At 39.4% G+C, this 27867-nt stretch overlaps 1 protein-coding gene and 2 pseudogenes across 1 annotated transcript in view; 1 reads left to right on the forward strand and 2 right to left on the reverse strand.

The window, feature by feature from the left end:
* LOC125280859 (gastrula zinc finger protein XlCGF57.1-like) overlaps positions 1 to 27867 on the forward strand; it is a 1316469-nt gene that overhangs the window by 975655 nt on the left and 312947 nt on the right. Inside the window, exon 6 of the mRNA XM_048151736.1 lies at positions 24963 to 25723. Coding sequence (XP_048007693.1) covers positions 24963 to 25723 — 761 coding nt within the window. The remainder of the gene's footprint in view (positions 1 to 24962; positions 25724 to 27867) is intronic.
* The window catches only part of LOC125242807, a 267069-nt pseudogene that overhangs the window by 8968 nt on the left and 230234 nt on the right, over positions 1 to 27867 (reverse strand).
* Positions 4333 to 5625, reverse strand: LOC125243509 (annotated as a pseudogene).

Below are 27867 nucleotides of genomic sequence, written 5' to 3' on the forward strand. Positions count from 1 at the left end.
AGGGGATCGCACACCAGACGCGAAGCTCAGCCCCGCGACATGTCTTTAAAATTCGAACGCATTGTTTTCTATGAGTGTACGCACAATGGTGGCGACATTCGCGCCCAGCTACGACTCGGAAAACAATAGAAAACAATGCGTTCGAATTTTAAAGACGTGTAGCGGAGCTCCGCGTGCGAGCCCCTTGATAGTAGGCTGAGATTCGTCTCCTAGTAACGCTACGACTCTACTGAGAAGGTTCAAAGAGAGTAAGCGCCGCAGACTCCAGCTGTTCTAGCAGGTTGGTGTTATTTTATGTATTATAGAATGCGTTTATAACGTTTGTTTATAACGTCATCTTATTTTAATCCTGACTTTTTAAAAAATGTTTGTGTAAAGTTTGAACCAGTTCTGATGTGCATCAGGCCAGTGCAAAATCATAATACATTTTTCTTTTTTGAGAATAGTGACATAATTAGTAATACTAATCACTTTGTTTTATAGGCAAAATTAAATTATATCGATACCAAACGCCCACTGACACTCACGCTATGTGCCCCCCGCTATGTGATTTATTAGATGGTTACGTATCCTTGTGCCTTGATACGGAATTCCTTGACCTTTCCTAGTGGATATACGGCGTATACCTGCGTATCACATAGACTACACCACTGGTTTTACCAATATATAAAATGTGGACAAATTTTAGTTTAAACATGGGTATAAAATGTGTAAAAAGTTATCTTTCAAGGATCAGTATAAGTAGAAGAAGTAATCAATATTAAATATAACTCAATACCAAAAATTATTGGTAAAAGGTTCAGTCAAATTAAAAATGTAATCTTTCACATATTTGTAATTAAATAAATAACAAGTAAAGTCTTCAGTGTCAAGGGTCATTTGTGTGAGTTGCTGCCTATGTAGTGATTCAAATTCTGTGATGCTCTTAAAAGAGACTGTCGGTTCTGTTTTGTGCGTTTATGTGGTTGTCAGGTTTGTTGTTTAGACAAAATCAAAAAGGAAGCAAAAGAAATGATCACCAAATATTTATATTTCGTAGGTGTGTACTACAGATGCGCGGATCATGGTATCTGCGGGGCGGTAATAAAAAATAACAGCCAATTAAATGCAGGTGGGTTACGGGCGGATGAGACGTAAATCATGAATGTTTTGATTTTAAAGGGATAGTTCACCCAAAAATGAAAATGTGATGTTTATCTGCTTACCCCCAGTGCATCCAAGATGTAGGTGACTTTGTTTCTTCAGTAGAACACAAATTATGATTTTTAACCGTTGTGGTCTGTCAGTCTTATAATAAGAGTGAATCGGAACTCGATCAATAAGAGTCGAAAACACTTGCATAGAGAAATCCCAGTTAAACCCTGCGGCTTGTGATGACACATTGATTTCCTAAGACATGAAACGATCGGTTTGTGTGAGAAACTGAACAGTATTTATATAATTTTTTAAAACACCACTGTGTCCAACTGCGTTCAGTACTCGGTTAGTGAGGTCTAATCGTGCTCTGACAACGAAAATAATATACTTTACTATAGTATAGTATATTACTTTTTACGAAAGTAATATACTGTACTTCAATGAATGTCTCACTCATTGAAGTATAGAGGGCATGCACGTGACTTCACCGTCGACCGTCACGTCTGCTGAGTGGCAAAAGACTGAACTGCAGCATTGGTTTTCAGCGTGAATGTCGCGAAAAACACACAAAACACACCCAAAACGGGAAAGAGCTTTGTGATTGACTGTACAAATAGCTTTGACACAAAACCTGAGGCATATATTTAAAGACTGCCTAAAGCTACAGAAAAAAGAATCAAATGGATCACTGCAATTCACAGAAACAACTTGACTCCAGCAGAGAAACATGGATTTGCAGTTATCGTTTTGTGTCAAATTGTTGGATTTTGAGGTAAAATCATACCACATATATTGTATTGTTATATATTGTGTTGACAACTCATCAATTAAATATTTTCCATCTTATATATTCTGCACAATTGGGTGTTTTTAATTAACAACACTGACAAAAATTATACTATAAAACTATATATGTGTTAGGGCTGGACAATATGACGATATAACATTGATATAAGTGATCAGTCTGATTTAGACCTACCTATATTGTAGTTATATAAAATATTCACAGGCAGATTTGCTTTATGTAGTTCCCCGGCATTGAAATCAGGCACATATAAATGTCAGGAAACACGACTCCTGGCTGCATGTTGATATCCATGGATTAGGTTTATTTGACAAGTTGTAAGGAACACTTTTGAGTCCAAACTTTAGTGTAATTTGTTTGTTTTACTGTTGCGTTTTCGCAGTTTCCCTATTAAATCCAGTCACGCAGCAGGTTCTTTTGCCACTCAGTCCAGCTGATGGAGCGCGCTTTCGGCGGGAAAGTGACGTCGATGCATACCCTCTATAGAGTACCTCAGGGATGACGTGTTTTTGTAGGCAAAACCCGGAAGCGAGTTAGCATTTTAGGGCTTCCGGTTCCAACGCCGTAAAGTCTATGGGTTTTTTGAATGGGTTTTTGCTAAATCACCTGAAATAAGGTCTGTGGTTAACAAAGCCTCTAAATATTTCAACATTTGCTGGCTGATGACTTCTGACAACAATGCCCTGGAAAATACAACTGCTGTCTGTCCAATGAGAAGCGAAAAAAAAGAAGAAGCCCTAGATGGCTCCATCCCGTGCATTTTTTTCAGGTAGCCTATACAGGTGCTGGTCATATAATTAGAATATCATCAAAAAGTTGATTTATTTCACTAATTCCATTCAAAAAGTGAAACTTGTATATTATATTCATTCATAACACACAGACTGATATATTTCAAATGTTTATTTCTTATAATTTTGATAATTATAACTGACAACTAAGGAAAATCCCAAATTCAGTATCTCAGAAAATTTGAATATTACTTAAGACCAATACAAAGAAAGGATTTTTAGAAAATTTGGCCAACTAAAAAGTATGAACATGAAAAGTATGAGCATGTACAGCACTCAATACTTAGTTGGGGCTCCTTTTGCCTGAATTACTGCAGCAATGCGGCGTGGCATGGAGTTGATCAGTCTGTGGCACTGCTCAGGGGTTATGAGAGCCCAGGTTGCTCTGATAGTGGCCTTCAGCTCTTCTGCATTGTTGGGTCTGGCATATCGCATCTTCCTCTTCACAATACCCCATAGATTTTCTATAGGGTTAATGTCAGGTGAGTTTGCTGGCCAATTACGAACAGGGATACCATGGTCCTTAAACCAGGTACTGGTAGCTTTGGCACTGTGTGCAGGTGCCAAGTCCTGTTGGAAAATGAAATCTGCATCTCCATAAAGTTGGTCAGCAGCAGGAAGCATGAAGTGCTCTAAAACTTCCTGGTATATGGCTGCGTTGACCTTGGACCTCAGAAAACACAGTGGACCATCACCAGCAGATGACATGGCACCCCAAACCATCACTGACTGTGGAAACTTTACACTGGACCTCAAGCAACGTGGATTGTGTGCCTCTCCTCTCTTCCTAAAGACTCTGGGACCCTGATTTCCAAAGGAAATGCAAAATTTACTTTCATCAGAGAACATAACTTTGACCACTCAGCAGCAGTCCAGTCCTTTTTGTCTTTAGCCCAGGCGAGACGCTTCTGACGCTGTCTGTTGTTCAAGAGTGACACAAGGAATGCGACAGCTGAAACCCATGTCTTGCATACGTCTGTGCGTAGTGGTTCTTGAAGCACTGACTCCAGCTGCAGTCCACTCTTTGTGAATCTCCCCCACATTTTTGAATGGGTTTTGTTTCACAATCCTCTCCAGGGTGTGGTTATCCCTATTGCTTGTACACTTTTTTTCTATCACATCTTTTCCTTCCCTTCGCCTCTCTATTAATGTGCTTGGACACAGAGCTCTGTGAACAGCCAGCCTCTTTTGCAATGACCTTTTGTGTCTTGCGCTCCTTGTGAAAGGTGTCAATGGTCATCTTTTGGACAACTGTCAAGTCAGCAGTCTTCCCCATGATTGTGTAGCCTACAGAACTAGACTGAGAGACCATTTAAAGGCCTTTGCAGGTCTTTTGAGTTAATTAGCTGATTAGTGTGTCACCAGGTGTCTTCAATATTGAACCTTTTCACAATATTCTAATTTTCTGAGATACTGAATTTGGGATTTTCCTTAGTTGTCAGTTATAATCATCAAAATTAATAGAAATAAACATTTGAAATATATCAGTCTGTGTATAATAAATGAATATAATATACAAGTTTCACTTTTTGAATGGAATTTGTGAAATAAATCAACTTTTTGATGATATTCTAATTATATGACCAGCACCTGTATATATTAGTTATAGTTATAACAAATCCACATTCAGACATAGTGTTCATTTCATGAGTTTATTGAAGTTTATTTTTGATTCGTTTCAGTTGTAAATTTAAAGAAGTGACCCAAAACAAAGAAGAAGAAAATTATTGATGAGAGTACAAAAAACTTCAGGCATATATATATTCTTGCATTTTACACAGTCAACAGAGAACAGGAAACCCTCAAACCTTAATTTAATTTCTTTCTGAGAAATACTGTAATGATTCTACAAAGGTCTTAGACACACGTTTGATCTTCATGCTGATGGATTTCATACCAACAGCGTAATTGTTCTTCCAGGTGTACCAAACATCTCCAATGGCAAAAATGGTGGGATCTTCTCCCCATAAATAAACACCGTTTGGGTTTGCTTGGTGACAGGTTGCGTACCAAAATGCCCCAAGATACAGTTTGGCACAGTTATTTTCATAGGTGTCTTGGTCTTTGTCAAAGGTAGTGAACTTCTGTTCATTATGGAAGGACAGCGAGTCGCCTGCAGAGAAGAAGAGCATCATTGAGGACATCATGTGCACATTGACTGTGTTTTTGTTTGTTTGTTTTTTTTTTTGTGAAAAGTGTCCTACCTGCTCCACCATCCTTGAATCATGAAACATACAGTTTATACCCATCAGTTTCACAATCCACAGAGAAGGACGAGTACAGAGCTGAACCTTTCCTTTTTTCAAAGTCCTCCAGATCCACTCTCAGCATGTACTTCCTGTTACGTGTCAGCTGGTACATGTTCTCCAGCCCTGTTCACACACACACACACAAAGAACATGTTCAACCAAACACATGAACATCCACACAAACGGACACACGCTGTGAGATCTTACCCAGCCAGGATTCACCCTCCACATTCCCAAATCCTCTCTTGTACTCTTTCCATGGCCGACAGAAATTCACACTGCCATCCATTCTCCTCTGAATCATCTGTGATGGGTTTATATAGAAGATATGATTCATAATGTATGTTCTGATGTGTGTTTAATGATCTACAGTCACATTCGTACCATCCATCCTCCTTTATCTTCATCTTTCCCATCTGAGATCATTTGACAATAAACCCAGACAGGAGCGTCACCTGCTGGATAGATGGAGTAAATCCCACTAAGCTTTTGTCCTGCCTTATAAAGGTCAGAACAGTCGACCGGCATGTCTTCATTCTGACTGCACCCTCTTACCAAAACAACAGAGAGAAGAACTGCCAAAAACACGAGACAGAGAGAAAGATATAAACATCACATGAAACCCATCTCTATAAATGTAGTTATTGATGAACTTACTGCCATCTTCTCAGTCTCTTCTCAGTAGATCTCAGCAGAAGTTTGTTTTATCTAGACAAAAATAACAAAAACATTTTCATCCTATGTATATTTTGTTTATTTTCTGAAAACTTTATTCATGTCTGAATGCTCTGTGAGGTAAGTGAAGAATAAGACAGTAACTCACCGTCTGTGTTGTTCAGTCTGACACAAACACTCTTGATATATCTGTCAGATTCTCAGGCTCCTCCTCTGCATCTTCATGTAAATGTCCACTATAAAGCTCCAGACCTCTAGCTAGAAGAAGCTTAAGTTCATATTACTGATAGTTTACATTCTCAAATATCAGAATGAACAAATGAAAATTGTTTCTCTTTACACAGTGCAAAAACCTGTCCTGTTGGCACAGGCTATTTACACTCCACACACCATTGCTCATGCAAGGTCAAAACAGCCACGGCGATTTTCTGTTTATATGCACTATAGTGTAAATCATCTCTGTCACGCTCACAGCCTCTGAATTTGAACTCAAACTGTCTTGTTGATCCGGACAAATACAACAGTATTATAGCAAACCTAGCAAACAAAAATGTTTTAAAAAGTTTTGCTAAAGTTCCCATTAAGTTTTGAAACCGTTATTTCTGAATGTTCTCTGAACGTTTAAAAAAATCCTTCTTTTTTTTTTTTTCTTTTTTTTATGTTTTGAAAATGTTTTTCTTGGTTATGTGAACGTTACATTTCGTTATTTTACAAACATTATGGGAATATTATATTTGAATGTTCTCTGAATGTTCTGAAACAAGTAAAAACATTTTAAAATTTTTTATTTTTTTTACTGCATTGTTACTCAAAGAATGTTTCTTCAAAACTTTGAGAGAACCTTTCCAGAACGTTAGCTAAAGTTATGAGAACATTCCCTGTTTGCTGTGTTTTAATATTTCGCTCTGTTGTACAGATGTTTTCTTAGAGTTTTTTTGTTTGTTTTCACCTGTGCATTTTAGCATGAACAGTGATTGCTTAATCGTTAGCACTTTAAAGGGTTAGTTCACCAAAAATGAAAACAATGTCATTTATTACTCACCCTCCACACCCGTAAGACCTTCGTTCATCTTCAGAACACAAATGAAGATATTTTAGTTGAAATCCGATGGCTCCGTGAGGCCTGCATAGCCAGCAATGACATTTCCTCTCTCAAGATCCATAAAGGTACTAAAAACATATTTAAATCATTTCATGTGAGTACAGTGGTTCAAAATTAATATTATAAAGTGACAAGAATATTTTTGGTGCACCAAAAAAACTAAATAATGGATTTTTTTACAATATCTAGTGATGGCCGATTTCAAAACACTGCTTCTTGAAGCTTCGGAGCTTTACTAATCTTTTGTGTCGAATCAGTGATTTGGATCGCGTATCAAACTGCTGAAATCATGTGACTTTGGCGATCCGAATCACTGATTTGATTTGTAAAGCTCCGAAGCTTCAAGAAGCAGTGTTATAAAATCGGCCATCACTAGATATTGTTAAAAGGATGTTATTTAGTTTTTTTTGGCACACAAATAATATTCTTGTTGCTTTATAATATTAATATTGAACCACTGAACTCACATGAACTGATTTAAATATGTTTTTAGTACATTAATGGATCTTGAGAGAGGAAATGTCATTGCCACACTGAGCCATTGGATTTCAACTAAAATATCTTAATTTGTGTTCTGTAGATGAACGAAGGTCTTACAGGTGTGGAACGACATGAGGGTGAGTAATTAATGACAGAATTTTCATTTTTCAAGGAAAATGATGGGGAAACACGGGGAGGCTTACAATGTTCTTCTGGAAGGCATCCACCCACTTACTCTAATTACGACACCAAATTAAAGAAAGAAAAGTAAAAAGAAGAGGTTTCCTGCTTTAGAAATACTATTTATTTCAGTGGTGTTTTAGTAAATGCTTAGGTTGAGATTGAGAGAGCCAAGAATTAACAGTAAATTTCTGAAGAAATAATATTTGAAATAATACGTGCTTGTGGAAGATTTTTGAATGTTTCAGAACAGAAATTACTCTTTTATTTTTGAGTGTCAGCAACAGCCCACAATAATCAACTTTGTTTTCTAAGAAAAACACAATTTTTCCTTTACAAAAGTACATATATAAACAAATGAATGTCTTTGTACACACAAAAACAGTGTTGTGAACTTTCAGCCTATGTGCACATCAAACATCAGATCTCATGGAACGTCTATTTTTACTTAAAGGTCCCGTTCTTCGTGATCCCATGTTTCAAACTTTAGTTAGTGTGTAATGTTGTTGTTAGAGTATAAATAAAATCTGTAAAATGTTAAAGCTCAAAGTTTAATGCCAAGCGAGATATTTTATTTAACAGAAGTCGCCTACATCGAACGGCCAGTTTGGACTACATCCCTCTACTTCCTTCTTTAATGACGTCACTAAAACAGTTTTTTGACTAACCTCCGCCCACAGGAATACACAAGAGTTGCGTTTGTAGAGTGTGTTTGTCGCCATGTCGTCGAAACGCTGTTATTTTCATCCCGCAGTCCAATCACCGGGTCTGATTCCGGCTCAAATTGATAGGGTAAAATTAAAGACGTTTACAATAACACTGAGCGCGTGCATCTCCACGTTATGGTAAGAGGTGTGACCTTTCCGGGCAAGATGCGCTAAACTGCTGTCGAATCACAACACAGGAACCGCTGGCACAATCAGAACTCGTTACGTATTTCTGAAGGAGGGACTTCATAGAACAAGGAAGTCATCAGCCCGTTTTTATGACAGTGGAAACAGCGGTATACAGATAAGTAAATTATGTGAAAAATACTGTGTTTTTTTACACGCGAAACATGAACACACGTTATATTGCACACTATAAACACAATCAAAGCTTCAAAAAAAACACGAAAAACGGGACCTTTAAAAAAACACATCATAATACGTGATGCACACAAGCACAGTATATGACCTTTTGTAACACCCATGTCTAGAAAACACATTCCCACTTCCAATAAACATAGTCCCCTCCGAATTAATACATGAAATCACAGACGCTGGGTGTCCCTTCTGAATAGGGCTGACTAGACTTAAATTTATATAATTATTGTGGATTAGTTCATTCAATGGACTAAAAGTACATTAAGAAGTCAAGAGAAGTGTGTTTCTATTTTGATGTATACACTTTTCATTCAAACACTTAAATTTTATTTACTGTGTTTATTTCATTAGTTTGACTCTGATGAGATGGATTGTGTTTCTCCTCGATCCATTGACCAAGACACTGCAACTGAAGAGGCCATCACTACTTTAAATGACTACAGTGGTTCAACCTTAATGTCATGAAGCGACGAAAAAACAAAATAATGACTTTATTCAACAATATCTAGTGATGGGCGATTTCAAAACACTGTGTCATGAAGCATCGGAGCACAGATGAATCAGCGTGTCGAATCATGATTCAGATCACGTGTCAAACTGCCAACGGCTGAAATCACGTGACTTTGGCGCTCTGAACCGCTGATTCGACACACTGATTCATCTGTGCTCCGAATCTTCCTGAAGCAGTGTTTTGAAATCAGCCATCACTATATAAGTCATTATTTTGTTTTTTTGCCGCACCAAAAATATTCTCGTCGCTTTATAATATTAATATTGAACTACTGTTCTCACATGAACTGATTTTAGTTCATGTTTTTAGTACCTTTATGGATCTTATGAGAGGAAATGTCCATCACGGAGCCATCGGATTTCAACTAAAATATCTTAATTTGTGTTCTGAAGATGAACGGAGGTCTTACGGGTGTGGAACGACATGAGGGTGAGTAATAAATGACAGAATTTTCATTTTTGGGTGAACTAACCCTTTAATATCACAACAAAACATAACACAAGCCTAGAACAGGAAAATATACCTACAGGTATATGTCATGAGCCTGTTCATTTTTTAAGTTCAAGTCTTTTTGGATAGCCGCAGCTCAGTCACTTTTTGATTAATTGCCACCTCTAGTTGGCATACTTTGTTAGGTAGATGAACTGAATGTAACTGAAATCTAGGCATTATGTAGAACCAGGTGCAAGTGTCATCACACTGATACACCAAGATGAAACTGATTAACTGATTTGATGGTTTTACTGTCACATCTGGTGACACAATTTTAAAAAATGAGCCCAATTAACCAGGTAATACACATACTCAATTATTGCATCAATTTTGGTTTGGTCCAAGGCCTCTTTAGTTTCCCCAGGGCTTCCTTTTTTGGACTTGCCACCTAAGAAAGAGCAACATAATATAGATTAGAACAAAATCAGAATCAACTGCACTCCTAACTACTCAACCATTTTTACAGTTTTCAACACAAGACAGCCTGCAGGATATATGGGTCATTCCATGAAATCAGTGCCTTTTGCATCCCTAAGAAATAACCAGACAAAGAAGTACTATAACAGCAAATAAATTTGTAATTTAAAAACATATCAATACTGTGCATTGTTTTATCAATATTACACCAAAGTAAAGTCAATTAAATATTATTTTAAATAATAAAAATTGCATTTATTCTCATAAGAGTAAGGTTGCTTGCTATGATTGTTCTTTTTCAGCAGGACTTTTAATTTGCAAATTGATTGCAAAATGATGCAAATATCACTTTTGCATATTGTTCTAAGTATAGTCTTATTGTCAAGCAATGTTTTAGCATAAGTATAGATTATTTTTTATAAAATATAAATCATTTTATCTGTGTCCCCTATTTCATGTCAGGGTAAAAACCCTGTATAAATAATGTTACATTCCAGTGACATCACTTCCAGGAAGATACATCATCTCTAAACCAGTATGCCAACAGTTCAAATAAAAATAAGTTTCTCTCTCTTCTATAATTTTCTATTTTTGATGAGGTTTGACTGAAGGGGGATATCATGCAATGTCAAACTTGTTACCATTTTTGAAGTATACACTTATTTATTTAATCTAACATAATTATTATCTACAAGTAGTATCCCTTTAAAGTGTACAAAATGTGTTTTTCAAGTTTCCTTTTACTCCCATACAGGTTTCTCAGGTGCATGATCAAAGTGCTCAGCTTCAGCTCTAAGGTTTGGCACAGGGCATTTGTTTGTGTAAGGACCCCCTCCAACATGGTAACAGAAATCACACCCATAAAATCCATTAAACTGCTAAGTATTTCTTAGTAGTAGTTGGGCGACTGAATCAGAACTGCATATAAGAGCAAAAACCTTGGAAATATGCTCTACATTTGCTGAGTCTGTCCATGTAATACCATTTTGTTCTAGAACTGACAGTTCTACGAATGGCTTCAAAAATGAGAGCATGTTCCCCAAACCAAAGACACGGAAGACAGATTTTTTCCTTGCGTTCTCTAGGCTCGAACTCTATAACCTGGCAGTGTATTGGCCAGATTTGGTACTTGGAGCTCCTGAACAGTGGGATTCCACCACAGTTGCAAATTAAAGATATGTCATCCTCACCCATCGCACCAGATTCCTTAAAGAGCGTCCACATCACAGAATTTGATTTGATTCTGGTAAAAAAAAAAATAGCTGGATTTCTATACACCTCTGTGATTGTAGACAATGCAGCGTCTGAACAGGACTTTTATTTTGGAGTGACGACATGACGTCATAAGACTGCGCCGAGCTCCTGCATCTGCTGAAAAGGTTTGTTTTAAGAATTTAAGTTTTAATCGATAGAAACAGTTAATTGAATTATAGTTGTGTTTTTTGTTTTAAACAAGCGATGTGAAATGAGTTTATTTACTATCTAATGTAACATTTGATTCTTTATCTAAGTGTAATGAAGGATGTTTGTGTGAGTAAAACTCATATCCACTGATGAGAAACAGTAAACCTGCGTCTCATTTCTCTCTATAATATCATAAATCAGTTTATCATGAACACGAGTTCAGTCTCTGGAGAGTCATGATGGAGAAACTGAACTTTTCAACTCCGAGTCAATTGAATCAAACACTTTGAGAAATGATTCAGTGAATCACGACACGTGCTGCTCAAACAGTGAACATGAACGAGAACAACAAACACTAACAAACTAACTAATCACGTTTTCATCAAAGAGTAATCATTTAAATATAATCTATAATTCTTTAAATACCAAATGTAGATAATAAATATCTAAATATTAAGTTTATTAATTTGCAGTGTTAGTTTTGAGTGTTTTTTTGTCCAACAGGTCACTGAAGACTTTTAATTATTCTTTTCTTACAGATGGAGTTTCATTAAAGAGGAGACTGAAGACATGAAGATTGAGTTTATTAAAGATGAGACTGAAGATATGAAGATGGAGTTTATTAAAGAGGAAAGTGAAGATATGAAGATAATTATTAAAGATGAGACTGAAGACATGAAGGATTGAAGAAACATTCAGTGTGAAACATGAAGAAACTGAGGAACAAACAGGTTGGTTTTATTCTCACAGCTGAACTCAGTTATTTGATCATTATTAAAATAATACACTGTATGAGTCAAAAAATCATTAGGATATTAAGTAAAGATCATGTTCTATTAAGATATTTTGTCTGTTATTTTAGTCCGTTATATTCAAACAAATCATGTATGAACGCTCTCTCTTTCTCTCTCTCGATGCACTGATCACATGTTGTATTTCAGTACATTCACGTTGTTTTCACACACATTCAGGATAATATTTGGATTTGTCCAGTGTATGTTTCTGTGTACTTCAGTATATATGCAGGTCAAGGCGGCTGGTTTAGGGTTTTTTGGCTTCTCCATGTGCACCTGTTCAGTATTGTAACTGGACTGGTCTAAAATGTAAACAAGCTCTTTTCTGTTGCACACACTATATACACTGTCAGTGTTGGGGTAGTTACTCAAAAAATGTAATTAGTTACTAGTTACTAGTTAATTCTGTAAATTGTAATGAGATTACTTTACTAGTTACTGCATTTGAAAAGTAACTTCATTACTTATTACTTTACTTTACTTTTTCTTAATTTACCATGTAGATACATGGACAAACATCATAGCCCTATCATCACTTAACCTTTCTGCATAGAGTTTATTGTATAAATATTGAACCATATGAAAGAACAATAACCCAGTCTGCACAAAGAAATATGCCTCACCGTAAACAACAGAAATAAAGAAGGCTATGGTGGGGTCATTTTAAAATGGTGTCAACACACAAGTTTCAAAACACAGGCTTTGAATCGCTAATTCAAAAGTGAAAGTATAATGCTCACGGCCGCAGGGGCATTCATAACGGCACCGCGCCAGTGGACACGCACGGTTATGAACGCCCATGAATGCATTTTAATGATGGGTTCATTAATGATGAGTTTATTATTATTCTTAATAAAAAACCCAACAACAAAACAATACAATCAATGACAAACTCGCTTAAATAGGCGCTCAGTCAAAGGTGAGGCGAAATGGGCAAAGTGAGGTGCGACTCTCGTTCAGCCCACTTTGAATTGAGCAGACGCGTTCAGTCTGTAAAACTGAATGGTCACATGCAAAATAAAGAAATAAAATATTAAGTTTTGTTGCCAAATTTAATTTTTTTTTTATTTGATTATTATTTAGTCTATTTGTTTGATTTGTAATTATTTAATTATAATTTAATTAATTGCTTGTCATCAACTTGCAATTCCCTTGCGAACCCCCGTTTGGGAAACCCTGTTTTTTTTAGAACATTATTTTACATTCATTCCTTGGCGACGCGTCATGCAGCCAAGCTACAGGTATCGCGTTTATTTTGTTTTTCCTTTTTTATTTAAAATATTCACAAACTTGTTAACTAGGCTATACCATGAATTATATGATATTTTCCGATTGTCATATATGTGGAAGTGAATGTGTTTTGTTTAAACACCTTTATAATGATCATGTTAGTTGATAAAACAGAGGATCTGTCGGATTTACATTACATAAATTCATCAATTTTTAATAAGAGAGTAAACTTTAAAGGATTATCGCAGCTTCCATATGAGTGTATGGAATCAGCATTTAACAAACTATAAATGTCTTTTTTATGTATAGCCTAGTCCTCATTCAAACGTCTGAAACCACAAATAAACATGTGGTTGAAAACTTAGTTGTGAAATATGAAAAGCTCAGAGCGCGTCAATCTCTGGCTCAGCGCCAGCAGTGGGAAAGCAGGTTTGAATTTAGCATATGTGACCCGTCACGGAAACCAGGGACACAAGTCGGCAGCACAACTCTTGAGCAAAATGAGAAAGAAGCATTTTTTTTTCAAAATTGGTGATTTTCGTGTTTTTGCAGAATCTGTTAGTTGAGATCATGAAGAAGCCTTTCCGTGTTTGAGATAGCAGTATTGGTATATTTAAAAGCGTACATTTTGAGGTCAAAATCGGCTTGTTTTTCGGAGATTCTAGCACGCAGTAGGGGCGTGTCATGTCTGTGTGTATTTCCATACTGGGAAGCGTGGCTACTTACTATGCAGCGCTCTGGCCGGCTCTAGCTGATATCAAAATTCAATGAAGAACCGTGGCCGTTACACCGAAAATGTTTTGAAGTACTTCTTCGACAAGCCGGATGCTTATGAACAAGCGCTCACTGATTCTGAAAACGATCTGAGCGACGATGAAAGCGGCATAATAAGACATTACCTCTCTGGAGTCGGGTAATGCGCCGGCGCATTTTGCAGGATTTTTTTCACATTGCAGCAAAACAGACTTAAAATACTCCGTCATTTTTTGTCATAGAGACATAAGTAATATATCAATTGAAACTATAGAATGTCTTCTTTTATTTGTGTACACTCAGAGTAAAAACACAATGTTGTGCTTTTTGTAAAATAAAGAAAACTAACAACTGATAGTTCTCAGAAAATGAACTGTAACTTAGTGAATACTAATCATAAAAAAATTATACTTATGTCTGAAAAAACATTGAAATGTCAAGTTTTAAAACGTGTAAGTCAAATCGAAAACAAACCTTCTGTGTTTATGTAATCTGTATGAAAAGAGAGCCATGTCAGAAGTCCATGATTCAGCTCATTATCCGCTAATGCGGCCACGCCCACGGAGGGAGCGCTATTCAGACGCAAATTCAGAGGCAATGCATGCATTCATCGTCTCAATCGTGTAGCTATTTATTGTCTTGAAAAGTGTTTTGAATAGCCATAGTTAGCGATCTCTGGCCTCTGTTAGTCCAGTTATTTCCTGGATTGCCTATTCTTCTTTAACAGGCTTCTCAGGTGAGAACATTTCATTTCATGATTAAAGTGACCAAAATGATCACGGTTATCACAGAATCCTGTTCAAAAAGTCAATTCACCAAGTTTTATGTGGAAAACCAGCAAATAAAAAATAAAATTAGCATCAATATGTACTTTTTCTTTACATAAACATTAAAATAATAACATTAAAAATGATGGGCAGATTTTAAAGGAGTGTCTTGCAACATGTTATCTACAATGCACAAGTTCAAATAGAGTTTTGACAAAAAAGTCACATATTTCAGCCTCTAAATCATTTTTATAAAAGTCAAAAAAGATAAATTACTGACATTTACAATGCACATTAACCTTTATTATTAATAGTATGCGGTCCATGGAGCTTTACAGGGGGTATGGCTTATCTAAATGAGATGTAAATGAGCCCTATTGTCACTCCCAGCAGGTGAGAACAGGCGAGAACTGCAACTTTAGAGGCGTTTTTCTCCCTATAGAGCTTTCTTGATTGCCTACCTTCAAATGGCCACAACTTCTCCAAATATTATCAGATTTCCATGTGTCACACATCGTTGGAAAGCTTGGAGACTGCACTTTCAGAATCTGTGAATAACTCAAAATGCCCCAAAACCGACTTGTGTCCCTACTTTCCGTGACTGGTCACATATTGAACGTTCTCATCACACCGGTGTTATCGTACACGTTAAAAAAAGTTAAAATCGATCGAGTGAAAGGGGACAAATTGAAACTGAGGGGGCACAAATCAAATCGGAGGGGGCAATATGCCCCCTTTTGCCCCCTTGTGGCGCCGGGCCTGCCGAAACCCCCTGTCTCCATCTCCATTTCCCGCTCCAGTAGCTACGTCAAATCGATCTCTATGGCAACGGCACACATACAGGCACACGCATGCATGCAACACTTAAACAGACAGAACTTTACACACAGGCCAACACGGCTTGGGTAACGCAGGAAAGCGCGTTCCTATAGTCTAGTAAAGTAGTGTAGTTACCAATATTATTAGTGTAATGTGTTACTTTACTTCGTTACCCAAAAAAGTAATATCGTTACTGTAATCCGTTACTTTGTAACTCGTTACCCCCAACACTGTACACTGTGAATCCTCAAACGAGTTGTGCTGTGTTTATTGTGTGGGTGCTTTAGTGTACATAAATGTATGAATTATTTGGACTCATAGCATTTGGTTATTTGGTGTCCTTTTGGAGTCTGCAAGTGTCCTCTTTTTGAAAAGACACCTAGATTTACCTTAAAAAGCTGAAAAATACAGGTTTGTGAGAATCACACTTCAATCTGATGTATGCTTAATTTCACAACAAGTGTGAGATTAATCGTGATTAATTAATTAAAATTTAATCTATTGACAGCCCTAATTTTGATGTTAAATCCACTATTGTATTATAATTGTTCTAAACACAGTATTTTGTTTAATTACATCAGAAGTAACTGTAAATAAATTACAGAAAATATAGGAGTAATGGATAATTTCACATGGTTTAGTGTAAGATTTTTGCCCATCTTTTGGAAAATGCAGTTTTAAAAGTAAAAAAAAATCACTTTTACCAGTAAATGCTGCAGAGCTCCACTATTTGTTATTTGACTGACTGAAAGACGTCTTTTCACAAGTATTGTTCAGTTGGATTTATATCTAAATATTATAAAAATCAGAATTATAACAATAAAAGCTACTTTTTGTCAAAGTTTAGTATTTTTTGTAATAAAAATCAGTTTTATATATTGTTACATTATGATGAGACCCTACTTAGAAAATGTAAAAAAAATAATCCTCAAAATCAACATTTTTGAGAAACTTTTTTAAAAAAAATTTGAGAAACACAAAAATAGCTAAGCTTAAAAAAAATAAAAAAAGATTCAAAAAAACGTTATTGTCATAACTGTGATTTCATAATATTGACAATAACATTTTTTTATCACTATTCTGAGAGAGTTTAGCTCCATCCCTGATAAAACACACTTGGAAAAAATGAACCCAAACCCAAAATTTAACAGTAAAGGCTGATTTATATTTCTGTGTCGCACCTACACCGGAGCCTCTGCGCAGTAGTCTATGGCCATGTTCACACAGCAGCAGAATATGGTTGTCAGTCCTGTATTTGAGTCCTTAATATGGTTGCGTTCACACGCAGTACGGTTATTTTCAGGACTCACAACCGCATTCTCGGAATTCTCGCACTGTATGAACAGAACTGCACTGGACGACTAGTTGTCTGTCACGTCATACAGTGCGAGAGAGCCGGTGTTTTGTGTGTGGTTTCGCTTTTATATCTGCAAACGTCCAGGAGGATGTGTTCATCCGTGTCCCAGGGGTTTGACACTTGATGTACACGTTTCTGGCGTTTTTCTGTCTGGAGAGGAGCGAACGCATAGACGATGCTTGAGGGCGGCATCTATGTGTGTTTGTCTATTCACTGTGAGTGTCTCTCCTGTTGCGACACTCCGTTCTCGTTTGACACTCTTCCTGAGGGAGGAGGTGTCTGCATCTGTGCCTGGTGTTGTAGCCCCGTGTGTGCTGAGGCAGTACAGCAGCTGCAAGCATATGGGCTCGCAGGTGAGCTCGTTGGGAAGTCTGAGAAGAATTATATTTCTCTCAGCTTCCCCAGGGCTGACGAGGTTGTGAGTTGGATGACGGTGACGTTCATGTTTGATGTCACCGCGTCCAATAGCGAGCGCTCCTCTGGCCACTGGGTATGTGAGCTGCTGTGTTTTTGGGATGCGCCTTTCGGCGGGCTGCAGCTGCCGTGTGAGCACGTTAAAATGGTTCCTTTCTGTCCATGAATGTTGCAGCTCCCATAGACTTTCCATTCTCTCCTGATCTCCGCGTTTGAGATCGGGAGGGCATGGAAAACACCCTGGCCGTTCAGATTTGGATCTGAGCCAGACACATGGGAGGAGGAAGAAGCGAAAGTGAGATGGGTGATCAATTGTAAACACAGTTGGCGCTTCTTTTACAGTTAGGCTGTCAGCTGGCCTTTTTGATAATATTTTTTCTAAAGGCCGCCTTCTGTCTTGATAGTGAAAGTGCTTTTAGGCTTAAAAGAACTTTTGATTTCGTCCTTCTTCATGCATTAAAATAAGGAGGGAAAATCTTCGTTCTGCGAGCCGCAGGAAGGTAAGCTGGGTCTATATTTTTATGTTTATAAAAAGTGTAGACCCTGTTTTTCCTGTATAGCTTTCCTGAGCATGTAGTCAGTAAAGTTAGAAGGGGTTCTTTTTTGCAAAATAACTGTAGCATTATGTTGGCTTAGGTTGGCGCTTTATGGCCGCTATTTTGTAGCCTCCTATGTTAGAGTAGCTTCTCAGCTAATACTTTAGTTTGGTTTGAGTTAGCACTCGTCGCTTCAGTTATTTCTGTACAGGACGGCTTATCGGCCGCCTGACACTGTTTGCTTGCAGTGCTTCATTTTCTCCTCATATTTGAAGGCTTCAAAATGAAGCCCAAGCTTTGCTTGGCCCAGTAGGCCTTAGCTAGTGGCTAGGCTAGGGCTAGGTTTAGGTGTTTGTTTTTTACATCACCTTTATTATTACTATCCCTGTGAGGTTGTATAGTTCCTAGTTTTGGCGTCCTCCTGAGGGAGTTGCGGGCCCTATGCCCTTTTCCCCTTCGATGTGAAAATGTAGGTGCTATGGCTGAGGTTAACAGCTAAGGTTATAGGCTGTTATTAGCCTTCCTGGTGCTGTTTTTCCCAGGTGGTAGGCCCTTATCTTCGATAAGATGAGTTATGCAGTGCTGCTAGGCCCCACTTTTTAGAACTGTTGTCATGCTTATAATGTCTTCACATGAGCCCCTTGAATTATATTCAAGTTTCAGATTACGATGTTAAGTATTCTAGCTTTCGTTCTCTAGGGTTCATTACAGATTCCAGTTCTGTTCTGTGAAACATTTATCCTGTTTGGATGGCATGTACTACAAAGCATTCATGTTTGCTTTGGGTTCTAAGCTTTAGCCCTACATACATATGTGAGCTTACTCATGTGCTGCCACAGGTTAACGCCTGTTTCTGTGATAGCAGGCTGTGATTAGCCTCTATATATGAACATGGTGTTTTGTTGTACTCCCCGGTTAGGGGGTGTGTTTCACTGAGTGCATCACCTGTTGGATTGCACACTCAGGTTGAGTGTAGAGAGTCCTATTCTTGTTAGAATAGTATGATCTCTGTTAGCTCCCAGTCGATCATGACCACAGCAGCTGTCTTGCATTTGCTGTTAGATTGTTGGCTCTTTATTGTAGCCTTTATAGGTAATAGGCCTGTTTGGCCTTCCTTAGTCTGTGATAGCATTTATATGTGTACTGCGGTACATTGCCTGTTGGAGTGTTATGTCCGCTGGCTGGCGCCGCATGGTGGTAAAAGCTGGGCTGGTCATGTCTAGACTCATTCCATGGTTAAGTCATGTTTTGACTCTCGCCGCCTTCGGCCGTGCCCACCTCTCTACGAACAGGCCCTAGGTTAGGCCTTTCATTGAGTTCTGTGGTGTAGTATGTACTCTCAAGTACTTGGCCTGCGGGCTGGCCCTAGTCATGGAGCTACCACTGGTTGATGCCATGTGTTCATAGAGGTTGTAGCCCCCGTCAGGGCCTCCTTTCTGTCTGCATGTCTGCACAGCTTTGTGTGGGTTTCTATGTGACTCATCACCATGGATGGGTCATGATGCCACTAGCTGACGCTGCGTGTATACGGGTTGTAGGCCTTCGCAGGCCTCCTATGTGTCACGCTGGAGTTTGGCTTTGTACTCCTCTCGCTTAGAGAGTAAAAGGTGCTTTTACTGAGTACATCCCTGAAGTGGCTTGCCTCTCGAGGTGAGCTCTTGTACTAAAACCAGCTTTTGGTCTGGTTTTATGCATTTGCTGCCTTGAGCTTGGTTTCCTTTAGCTCTAGTCGAGCTAAATAGCTACCCTGTCTGTTACTCGGTTCTATTTTGCTCCTAGAACTTTAGTGGCCGATAGCTGACGCCGCATGCGACGGGTAGGCTTTAAGGGCCTCCTTTGTAAGCATGCTGGCTTTTTCCCTGTCAGTTTTTATTTACTTTACAGTAAAGGGTCTTATGTCGCTGGCTGGCCGGGGCTCGGGCTGGCTAATGACCTTCCTTTGTAGTCGGTCTGTCTAGCCTGAACCTCGATAACACTGCCACGAGCTGATGCCACGTGTCTGCTGAGGTTATAGGCCCATGGGGCCTTCTTTAGCACGTGTTGGTGTACGTTGTACTCCTCTTGCTTAAAGAGTGAAAGGGTGCTTTTACTGAGTACACTGCTCGTCGGATTGTGTCGGATGGGCTGTCTTGTGGGCACTCACAACTACCTAATTACTTGGTTGTTCATGCGCTCAGCATGCTTTGTTTTCAGTTCTTTGGCCTTATGGGCCATCCTGAAAGTACCACCTGGTCTGTTGGGTTTCTGTTGTGATGTTAGTTCATTGTAGAACTCGTAGCTATGTTGTAGGCCCCTTTTGTTCGGCCTCCATGGTTATGTGCCTACAGTACGGTCTGTCTGTTAGGTTGAGCTTCGTACTTCCCTCTGGGTTGACCGCGTAATTGTGCTTAGCTCCCTAAGCTGGTCATTGGTTGTAGACTTCTATGAAGTTTCCCGCTGAGGCCCTTAGGCCCTTAGGCTGGTTTGTGCTCCCTTTACCGGGGTTTTTCTAGCGCACAGCCTCCTCAGTGCTTTATCAGCCACTGAGTAGATCCTAGGACAAGTGGATTATACTCCCCTCAATACGAGGGTTTAGAGCGCTTAGCTGAGTTCTGCTCTCCGGGATGCCCATCTCTTAATGGCCGCTAGCTGACACCACGTGTAATAGGTAGGCCCTCGGAGCCTCCTTTGGGAACATGCTGGCATGTACCTTTTGCGCTTCTTTTACATTCTTTTTGAAGACCGTAAAAGGAATTTTATGTCGCTGGCTGGCCAGGGCTCCGGCTGACTCATTAGCCTCCTCTGTAGTCGGTTTGTTCTGCCTGGAGCTTGATAACACTGCCACGAGCTGATGCCACGTGTCTGCTGAGGTTATAGTCCCATGGGGCCTTCTTTAGAACGTGATGGCGTACATTGTACTCCTCTTGCTTAAAGAGTAGAAGGGTGCTTTTACCGAGTACACTGCTCGTCGGATTGTGTTGGACGGGCTGTTTTGTGGGCACTCACAGCTACCTAATTACTTGCTTGGTCGTGTGCTTAGCATGCTATGTTTTCAGTTGAATGGCCTTATGGGCCATCCTGAATACCACCCTGTGTGTTGGGTTCATGTTGTGATATTAGTTCATTGTAAGAACTCTTAGCTATGTTGTAGGCCCCTTCTGGCCAGCCTCCATGGCTATGTGCCTACAGTACGGTCTGTCTGTTAGGTTGAGCTTCGTACTTCCCTTTGGGTTGACTGCGTAATTGTGCTTAGCTCCCTAAGCTGGTCATTGGTTGTAGACTTCTGTGAAGTCTCCCGTTCAGACTGGCCCCAGGGTGGTTTGTGCTCCCCTGTACCAGGGTTTTTCTAGCGCACAGCCTCCTCAGCGCTTTAATCAAAAGCTGAGTAGATCCTAGAATGAGTGGTCTTACTCCCCTCAATACGAGGGCTTATAGCGCTTAGCTGAGTTCCGCTCTCCAGGATGCCCATCTCTGTGTGTGGGTTTGAGTTGCTTACTGCCTTTTCGCAGTCGCTCTTACCTGCTCTCCTCTTTTGGAGTTTTACGCATTGGAGATTCTGTATGTCAGACAAGGTTGGCCCAGACTATGTTTGGCTTTCGCTAAATTAGTACGGCCTCCTTGGTGGCGTCAGGGGTGTATTTATCCCCCTAGTGACTGGCCGGGATTACTTCTGGTTCCCTGGCCACATTCCCTTTAAGTGACCACTTCCTACGGGTTGTTGGTCCCAGATGCCTTGAGCAGCCTTGGCAGGCCTTTTACGAAAGACCTCTTTTAGGCTCAGCTTGGGCAGTTGGCTGTAGGGAATGCTGTCACTGACAGCTTTGGAGAATTGCTCCCGGTTTTTCCCTGGAACTGCCGGACGTTTGTCCAGACTTTTTGGGCATGCACTCTCCTCCAGCATGGCGGCGTGGGTATATCGTTCCCCATAGCGCAATCAGCACAGAGTTGAGTTCCCTTTCGAAAGGGAATGTCTCCGGTTACGTATGTAACCATGGTTCTCTGAGAACAGGGAACGAGACTCTGCACTTCCTCGCCATGCTTCGGGATGCCTGCGGAACAGTCCCTCAAAGACGAGAAGGTGTTGACTGCTTCCTCAGGCGCTCCCTTTATACGTCACGGTTTGCGCCATTCGACATCATAGGCTGTCGCCGGCCAATAGGATTGGAGTGTTGTGATTCTTGGCATTTAAAACACCTGTCACGAGTGACGGTTCCCCATAGCGCAATCAACGCAGGGTCTCGTTCCCTGTTCTCAGGGAACCATGGTTACATGCGTAACCTGAGACATTCTATTAGTCTCTTGTCATGTGAAAAGTGATAATAATTTTCAGTTTTATGGACATCGCCATCTTTAATATTACGTTGGTCACTGTCGTTATGGTTACTAGTAAGAGATACGGGCTTGACTTGTTGCACATTCATACAGACAGTGTTCCAGACGCTACTGTAAGTTGCTGTGTGATCGAGACATTTCGAGACTCACACCTGTTAAGTAAATCCCTAAACATGACTGTGTGAACGAGGCCTATGCGTCTGGTCTCTGTGGTCCCAAAACCTAATCAACATAAAGCTGTAAACATAGTAATCAAATTCCAGCCTCCAGTCTCCATGAGTGTCCAGTCAGTCAGTAGCTGTGTCTAATTTCATTTAATTTTGAAGGCTGCATCCTCAAGAGGATGAATCCTGTGAAGGATGTGGTATATGGAGTATCCTTAGCCAGAATTAAACAAGACGTCCTTCGTAGGACACACAGACAGGAAAGGAAACAGGAAGTATATTGTTGCTATGCCAACGCGTTCACAGGAGCCTCGTTGCGCTCTCAGCAAATTAATTAAAATTATTAATGAATTTGTAATTTGAAAAGAAAATGCACTTGTTTTATTTTTTAGTTTTTATTTTGGTTGCTTGAGGAACTGTCTTATGTACAACAGATAATTGTTACAGAGGAGGAGGATAGGAAGAACAAAGTTTAAAACAAAAACAAGCATGAAAGTACTTACATTTAAACACCTCTTTGCTTGTATGTACATTTCCCGACGCCACCATTTATTTATTTATTTTTTTCAAATAAATGACGGTTGTTAACAGCGATGCAAATAATTGTGGGCTATCTGCAGCAACGAAGGATACATCTCATGCTGCGAAAGAAGGACGCATTCCAAGGTCGCGTTCGGAGAGTCCTACTTACTTTTCTGAAACGATACAACCTCACTGAAGTATGCAACCTTCGAATGTGACCTCCGGAGGATGCAACCTTCGAAATAAGACACAGCTTCTCTCTCAGCCACTGCCTTTCTCCTGGTGGCTTTGGCCCTGTCCCAAATGGCACACTCCGGAATTGTGGACTTCCTCAGAGTCCACACTTTGGTGACTTCATGTAGTGCAGACCTATAAGGCCCTTGGCGCGAGTCCATGAGGGCGCATTGAGAGGTATTTTTGGGACAGACTCGATCGTCACGCCGGAAATAACGGTCTGGTTGTTTTTTGACAGGAGCTGCAGGTTCGGGGAATGCTGCCTATTGTTGTACAAATATTATAATATTTAGCATCGAGAACAGGTTTCTTTTCTTTTGCAAAATATTATCTCCATGTCAACTACACAGCCTGCTTTTGCTTATGCCACCTGGGCATTAGAAAATATATTCATGCTTATTTAAATAATGTATACTGTTGTAATAATACATAATGTTCCATTTGAACTAAGATTACAATTTTAACACAATAAACATGTGCATGAGTTTCAGATGAATTTACAGGTTTAAATATAAATACTAGGTTTACATATGACTCAGTAAAGCCCTGACATTCGGTTCTATTTATTTAATGAATCATAATGCGATCGAATTATTCAACACGCTATTGTTATGTTTGAGACATCAACCACTGGTCGATGACCATAATGTTTGTATAAACTGTAGGTAACAACTGGTAAAATGTACACCTAGGTCATAAAAACCGTAATGATACCTACACTTAAATATTTTCTTCTCAGCCATGTCATCAATAGCTCTTGAGAGAAATCTCCTCCCATCCGTTGTCTGATTGGCATTTCGCAAGGATTCCTGGGTAGTTAAAGTGTGCGGAGCCTGCATCTATGCGGGCTTCGCGGAAGACCGCTTCAAGGGTACAAAGAAGGCGCTGCTGAGCACACTTCAGAGCGATAAAATGCTGAATGGGATGGCCTACGGACTCGTAGACTCGGCAAGCACGCGCAATTTAAGTCCACAAGACCGAAAGTCCACATGAAGTGCGCCATTTGGGACAGGGCCACTATCTGGTCTCCCCATGTCATTTACTGCAATGAGACACAGGTGTTTATCATTTGCACTTGACCTACTTAAGCACCGCTCGTCTCCTGCCTCTCTCTCCCGCTGCTGAACCACGCCCCCTTGCCACACACTCGCTCTTCTCCGATTGCTCCACACTAATCTTTTGACCCGAGGGAGGGATTCTAACAGACCAATCACAGCGCTTGCAGTCTGCGTAGAATTGACATGTTGTTACATTATAGCACAGAGATGTTGCACATCAGGCTACGTTGTAGGCTACGCGTGGTACTCGCAGCCTACGCCGTGCCTACAGCGTACACGTGACGCAGAAATATAAATCAGCCTTAAGTCTTCAGGAATGCTTGAAAATTACAGGCAGGTGTATTTGATTAGGAATGAAAGACAATGGTCCTTCAGCACCAAACCTGCCCATCCCTGATCCATAGGATAGGATAGGATAGGATAGGGTATAGAACATACATGTTGTTGGTTTTGATGCTTTAAATGTCTATTTAAATTGTTTTATGTCTATTTTTGCCCTAGACCTGATGTCACTGAAAGAAGGGAGTCATGAACCTAATGAAAGGGAAGAAGAGAAAGAACATTACGATGAACATCATGATTTCATGATTGGAGAAAGATCAACACAGGTTTCCTCACAAAAAAGAGCTCAAAAGACTGGAACTAAGAGTTTCACACATAAAGAAAACCTTAAAGTCCATATGACAGTTCACACCGGAGAGAAACCTTTCACCTGCCAGCAATGTGGACAGAGTTTCAGACATAAAGAAAGCCTTAAAATCCACATGAGAATTCACACTGGAGAAAAGCCTTTCACCTGCAAACAATGTGGAAAGAGTTTTAGTCATAAAAGAAGCCTTACAGTCCACATGAGAATTCACACTGGAGAAAAGCCATATGTCTGCCGACAATGTGGACAGAGTTTCAGTCAAAAGGGAAGCCTTACAGCCCACATGAAAATTCACACTGGAGAGAAGCCTCACACCTGTCAAGAGTGTGGAAAGAATTTCAGTCAAAAAGGAAACCTTAAAGACCACATGAGAATTCACACTGGAGAAAAGCCTTACACCTGCCAAGAGTGTGGAAAGAATTTCAGTCAAAAAGGAAACCTTAAAGACCACATGAGAATTCACACTGGAGAAAAGCCTTACACCTGCCAAGAGTGTGGACAGAGTTTCTGTGAGAAAGGAAACCTTAAAATCCACATGAGAATTCACACTGGAGAAAAGCCTTACACCTGCCAAGAGTGTGGACAGAGTTTCAGTCAAAAAGGAAACCTTAAAGACCACATGAGAATTCACACTGGAGAAAAGCCTTACACCTGCCAAGAATGTGGACAGAGATTCTGTGAGAAAGGAAACCTTAAAATCCACATGAGAATTCACACTGGAGAAAAGCCTTACACCTGTCAAGAGTGTGGACAGAGTTTCAGTCAAAAAGGAAGCCTTAAAGCCCACATGAGAATTCATACTGGAGAAAAGCCTCATACCTGCACTCTGTGCGGGAATGGCTTCACACAGGAACGAAGCCTTAGGGAACACATGAACATTCACACTGGAGAGAAGCCATTTATATGTGGTCAGTGTGGAAAGAGTTTCAGATTTAAAGATAACCTTAAGGTCCACACGAGGATTCACTCGAAAGAGAACTGAGCTGAACTTTTTGAAGTTGTTGCTGTGGAAAGAGCAGAGGTGTAAAGAGTACCTAAAAACCATTCTTGAGTAAAAGTACAGATACTTTACAATGAAAATTACTCCATTACAAGTTACCATTTCTAAGACAACTTGAGTAAAAGTCTTGGAGTATCTGATTTTAACAATACTTAAGTATTTTACTCATGCTGAATTTAGGCTCAAAGATGCAATAGTCCTTGACACTAGTCCAGAAATGCCAGTGAAAACAAGAAAAACAATATTTGAATGAATGGAAATCATTTATTTTCTAAAATCTAAATAAAATTGAACAGCTCAATAATGCAATAAATCAGCCTCTTAAATGTTAAAAGTGTAAAACTCTTGCAGTTCTCAAAGCTTATGCTACATCCCATGTCTTCTCTTTTCAACTTATGGAAAAAGTGTAATTGACACGATGCCCGTTTACACCTTCTTCGTAACTTGAATAAGGAAGGTGGTCTGGCAGAAGCTCAATATTTGACTTCATAACTTGTTTAAATCGTTATTTTTTTATTCAATAATGCTAATCAATGCATATAAAAATGCAGAATCAAAGTAATCGAATCACATCGAATTTTAATGTGAATCGTCTCGAATAGAATTGTTCTGAATTTGATAAAAATCATTCAAGAACAAATCGGACACCTGTGAATCCTGAATTGAATCGATTTGCTGTCTACCCCAAGATTCACAGCCCTAATATTCACCCTTTATTCAAATATTAAAAATGTCTTAAAGATTTTGTAAGCATATTGCGTAGTTGTGCTTGGAGTCAGTTGTTTTAATGTGTGTTTAATTGTGTGACATAATTTTAGGCCAGGCTGTCATACTGTCACGAATCCTGTCAATTCCCGGACTACATTTCCCATCATCCTCCCTGCCAGTCACATGCTCACACTCCACACCAATCACCCATTGCCACATACACCTGTAGCACAGTATCTGGACTATAAAGGACTCACTCACACATCACCTGATCGCGAAGTCTTGCTAACAGTCCCGTTGCATTTCTGAGCATTTATTATCCTGTCTGCCTGTTTGTTGCCGTTACTGCCCGTTACCTGTTATTGACCCGTTGCTGCCTGTCCTGACCTCTGCCTTGTCTAACGTCCTGTGAGTGATATCCGCCTGTCCTGACCATTGCCTGTTTCCTGACTACGACTCTGCCTGTTCCTTGCTGTTCCTGCTTGCCCCTGTTCGACCCAGCCTGTACGACCATGCTCACTGTAAATAAAAGCTTGCATATGGATCTCTGTCTGAGTCCCGTCTCGTTACACATACAAAGAAATTATGAGCACATGCAAAAACGAGAGAGGACCAATGAAATAATAACTGATTACGTTGCAATTCAATTTATGCTTACCACCCCTCGGATCATTAGTAGACGAGGGAGACAGATAACTGTTTACACCTCTGGGGCCTGATGTATAAATGTTGCGTACGCACATAAAAAGGCATTAAAATGTGGGTATGCATTTTCCACACATATATCAGGATTTATAAAAAATAAATTGGGCGTAAGCAAAGCAATAAAGTTAAACAATGATTTTAAGTTCTGTTTTACCTCTGATATACACATCTAGATTAAATATGCCACTCTCAACTTTATTTTTTTGCTATTTTCATGTACAGCACTTTGGTACCCACTGTGGTTTCTAAAAATGCTCTAGAAATAAACAAATACATACAGTTTACAACACATTATTAAAAGCTAAGGAAAAATAAATCAATTTTTAACACCCACTGAAATGACCCTGCCGGACAAGACTGATCATTGGAGCGAAGAGATCTCAAAGGTTTATGTAAACTAATAAAATCAGAAATATACTCTGGTGCCAGGCCATGGAGAGATTTGTAAACATACAGCAACACTTTATACTGGATTCTGGATCAAATTGATAATCAATGTAATGAAATCCATACAGGAG

The sequence above is a fragment of the Megalobrama amblycephala genome, linkage group LG1 (genome assembly GCF_018812025.1).
Source record: "Megalobrama amblycephala isolate DHTTF-2021 linkage group LG1, ASM1881202v1, whole genome shotgun sequence".
Classification (NCBI taxonomy): Eukaryota; Metazoa; Chordata; class Actinopteri; order Cypriniformes; family Xenocyprididae; genus Megalobrama; species Megalobrama amblycephala.